The sequence below is a fragment of the Arachis ipaensis genome, chromosome B10 (assembly GCF_000816755.2).
Source record: "Arachis ipaensis cultivar K30076 chromosome B10, Araip1.1, whole genome shotgun sequence".
Classification (NCBI taxonomy): Eukaryota; Viridiplantae; Streptophyta; class Magnoliopsida; order Fabales; family Fabaceae; genus Arachis; species Arachis ipaensis.
In genome coordinates, this window is record NC_029794.2 from 132,923,551 (window position 1) to 132,928,002 (window position 4,452).

At 36.8% G+C, this 4,452-nt stretch overlaps 2 protein-coding genes across 2 annotated transcripts in view; one reads left to right on the plus strand and one right to left on the minus strand.

The window, feature by feature from the left end:
* The window catches only part of LOC107622656 (proteasome subunit alpha type-3), a gene marked incomplete at its 5' end in the record, with an annotated part of 5,220 nt that extends 4,451 nt beyond the window's left edge, over nucleotides 1-769 (plus strand). Inside the window, 1 exon segment of the mRNA XM_016324636.2 lies at nucleotides 410-769. Coding sequence (XP_016180122.1) covers nucleotides 410-481 — 72 coding nt within the window. The 3' untranslated portion in view covers nucleotides 482-769.
* On the minus strand, nucleotides 3,078-4,394 carry LOC107621584 (50S ribosomal protein L17). The gene is made up of 5 exons (XM_016323618.2): nucleotides 4,108-4,394; nucleotides 3,982-4,032; nucleotides 3,751-3,842; nucleotides 3,558-3,635; nucleotides 3,078-3,431 (listed from the first exon to the last, which is right to left on the minus strand). Exons 1-5 carry the CDS (start codon nucleotides 4,216-4,218, stop codon nucleotides 3,284-3,286), a joined length of 480 nt encoding a protein of 159 aa, XP_016179104.1. The 5' UTR covers nucleotides 4,219-4,394; the 3' UTR covers nucleotides 3,078-3,283.

Below are 4,452 nucleotides of genomic sequence, written 5' to 3' on the forward strand. Positions count from 1 at the left end.
TTTGTAACTTGCTGTAATTTTTGGGTTTGATTATTTTGATCTCCTGTCTGCCATTTTCTTCTCAAAGTTCTAATCCTTGGGGTGTACTTTTTGTCCCCTCCATACTCTTTCCGTGTGTACTTTTGTCCATTTTCTTTTTTTCTGTTGTTGAGGGGTTGAATTTGATGTCTTTCTTTCAAACACTTGCATCACCATCCATCTTTACCGTGATCTAAGGAATGATATGCTCTTATGTAAACCTGTTGAAAGATTTATAGGTGGATACACTTATCTACCAACGGGGTTGCTTTTACCCGGCTGGGTGCTTTAATTATTATTTTTCAACTGATTAGTGATTGGCTGTTCTCTACCAGAGCATTTTCCTTTTGTTTATTGTTAGCTTACATGCCTCTGAATTGATCATGTGCAGGTCCCCGATGGGCTTCTAGAAGAAGCTAAGGCAGCAGCCAAAGCTGCTCTTGAAGAAATGGATGCTGATTAGTCCGATTAAAATATTTATTTAGTTCGACAGATGTATTTCGGTAACTTACTATTTGAGCAGTTGGAACTTTTAAAGGAAATGTAATGCCTTCAACCGTTGGATTTTGTATGCTTGATGCCTTGATTATGATTATTAAACGACCAGTTCCTAGAGATAAATCTTCTGAAGAAGTGCTTTAGATTGTGGTCTTCGGTTGTTGATTTGTTGTTTGTATTGTGTCTTCCTCGCCCATGTTTACTCAACTTACCATCAGGTTTCTCTTTTATATATGTTGGAATGCATTTCTCTTCTTGACACAGTTCTAGGGTGGGATTGAGAACGTGTTTTCCATTGCAACACACTGGTCTGCTTAGGGTGGATTGAATCCAAGTTCGCGCATTCCACTACGCGCAAGACACATTGAACGGCACCATGAAGCGTAGTTGTCTTCTTAGTGCAGCTGTGAGATGAGCACCAACCCTGGATGCTTATAAGGAATCGGTGAGTGTGTCAGATGGCATTTGAGTAGGTGAAGGTTCCGAAGAATCTGTATTGTCTGAAGCGGTGGACATGATTCCTCAGGAGCAATGATTCAAGAAATGATGAGAAAGGGAAAAGAAAAAGGTATATGAGAAAGAAACGATTCAAAGGATGAAGGTTGAATCGAAGAGGGATCGAAAGAGTTGTAGAAAAGAAAAACGAGGTTGAATTTTTCCTAGGAAATGTCATTCGTGATAGAATGCAGGGAGCTAGAGCATAATCGAAAATGTCGTCTGATACCATATTGAGAGTGGAATTTGCAAGTGAAAAATGACTTCGTTGATTAATCACAACTCATAGTGGATGCATATATATGCTGCCTGGAGTAGAAAGGAAGCAAGGTTGGCAAATAACTGGAAACTGAAAATAACTATTGCTTATATCAGCAACTCACTTCTAAGCGATTAGTTATCTAACTAATTTACTCGTGGATCATAATATTACAGATAGGTGAGATTAACAAATACATTTGCTGATGTAATTAGTCCTGTCTTTGATGGCCAGACCAAGTGCCATGTAATGTTTGTCGCAGAAAAAGGGGAAAAGAAAACGGTGTAGTGTTGTTGAAATTACATTTGAAACTTAAGGTTAAAACTTACTGAATTTCATGTGTGAGAATAAGGTCAAACTTTACGGTTTATATAATTTTTTCTATTCCAAGTGATGTGTTGTTTGATTGTTAAGGTCCCTCCTTGTTGGTAGAGCAAGATGTTTTTGCTAAAAATATAGCAATGATATCCAAAATAACACTCTACTACTTACCAATTTAATTAACATGAGAAAGTTTGAATAACACAATCAGAAAGTAATATTTTAATTAACATTTGAATAAGTTTGATCAATTTATAAAATTAACAGTTTACTTGCATTTTTTTTATTGATTTATGGTCATACTTAACGTATAAAAATACAATTAAAACACGGTAGCAAGCATCGGGAAACAAACCATGGGTGGTCCCTTTTTTTTTTCCTTTATCAACAAAATACATAGGACATAGTTAGTTGCATATCAGAAACAAATACACCCCGATTCTGACTAAAGTTGCAAGAGTCAAGAATGCTAAAGTTAAATCACCTTACATTGCAAGGCATACCCTGCATCTAATCATAAGCAACTGGCACATATTAGGTGAAATACTTACATATGATCAGAATATGTCACCTCCAAGCTAAATTGCTAAATTTCTTGGCTAAAGGGTTTTTGTTTTTCCCACTATCTAAATTTCATTACATTGTGATTATACGAATAAGGAACTTCGTCAGCAGAGACCTATGAAATAACTGCTTCAATGAATATCAGGTTTCAGCAAAATATGCACACTGTGTGTGTGCACGGGCGTGTGACCGTCTCAACTAAATTTATAACACCACCTCAACTTGAAGAATAGGCTATATATATAACCCACACACTAAAACCATACAAATTCTCAAACCACCTCATCTATCCATAGAACTATTACTCCGACCAATATAGTAGCTAAGAAGAGACAATGGCAACCACCAAATCATGCATTTGGAAGCCAATTATATAAATATGGAAAGAAAAGCAGCCATCAACAAATTAAACAAAAACAGCAACCAGAATATCTCTATCAAAATTAGACAGCAGCTTAACTACAATATTTCAGCAACAATGCTGATGTTTTCCTGAAACAAGCAGTTACACAGTGCATTAGCCTTTCTACTATTTCTGTGTATATTATACTTCTCATTCCTTTGTTCTTCCTTCTTTTTCCTTTCTATATAATACAATATATACTTAAATATCATTCATATAAAAATCAGCTTATATAATGGGCTGCTATGCATTCTGCTATATGCCGTAGTGAATTACACTATATCTCCAGAGCCAATTTTTTATTCACCACTATGAACCACTATCCGCTATTAATTATACTACTCCAATGGTCTATTTCATTCATTTATGTTAAGACCGCCAGCCCTTCTTTACTGGTGAACTAGGGTTATGTAACACGAATTACATCTCTCAGGTTTAACAAGAGCTTGCATGAACTCAAGACGAAAAAACACCTAAATAAATAAGGCAAACATAGGACACAAATGTTGCAATGAGATAGAAGTTATAAAATAATGATATTTTCATTACCTCGGCTACAATTTCAATCCCATTATTACACATTGAGGAAAAATTTCTAGCTTAATGGACACGGGAAGAGCCTGATTTGGAAATCGTTGTGGGGAGCAGGCAAAACAAGAGCAACAAAAATTCAGATATCACAAAATAAAAATAGAAGTACTTGTATTACATTCATTTGAATAGGATCATAATCCAGAGTCTGGTTTTTCCTCTTTAGGAGGTGCAAACTGCCTAGTGAGACGAGATCTGGTCCAGGGGTCAATTGCGGCTCTCTGTGGTGGTTGTGGTGTTGGCGGCTTCGACTGTCTAAGCTCATTTTCCCGGTCAACAAACCTGTTACAGACAAGACAAAATAATCAGAACAACTATGTTTATTTCAGTTTATTCGAACCAAAATAGAAAAAATCAGCATACAAGACAGAATTTGAGTTCAAACAAGCAAATTATGTTTGATCATACTCGATATAGGCCAGCGGCGCAGCATCACCAACTCGAATTCGAGTCCTTAGAACTCTGGTGTATCCACCTTCTCTATCCCTGCATCACAAAAGAAATAGTGTCCATTCAGTTTTCAGTGTTACACAACCTACAATTACGACCAACTGAAACAACACAAACTTTTTTAGGGTTTTGAATGAATGTGAATACAAACTTGTAACGATAAGAGAGTTCAGTAAAGAGTTTGTGAAGGACATCATCTCCTCTCACAAAAGCACCAGCGCGCCTTGCAGCACACAGAGAACCCTAGAAACACAATCTAAGACGATAAATTCCTCAAACAAAACGACTCTAGAACATTCTGCTACTAATCTAACTAAATAAAACAATAATAATAAATAAATGCATGAAACAAAAAGAAAGAAAGAAATGGTGAAGGCTAAACCTCCTTGCCAAGCTGAACCATGTTATCAGCGAGTCTGCGAACCTCTTTAGCCTGGAAACAGAGAGAAGAGAGTGCTTATACGAAAATGAAATTGAAATTGAAATTGAAATGGGAAGAAAGAAGGACCTTGGCAACAGTGGTTTCGATGCGCTCGTGCTTGATGAGCTGGGAGACCATGGTTCTGAGCATGGACATTCGATGACCCGTGGGTCGACCTAGTTTCCGGAACTTAGTCATATTCGCAAACGGAAACGGAAACGAAGAGCACCACCGTTACTTCTGCCCACAGATTGGGAATGACGGAGTAAAAGACAGAGGAGCGCGGTTCTGATCTCGATTTGGGCCTAAGAGTCAGAGATTAGAGCTTTACTTTTGAAATCAGGGTTCAGGGTTTAGCTCACTTACTAAGAATTTTTTAATATATTTGTTATATATTTACTAAATAAAATATTTAAATTTTTTAACTTAGCA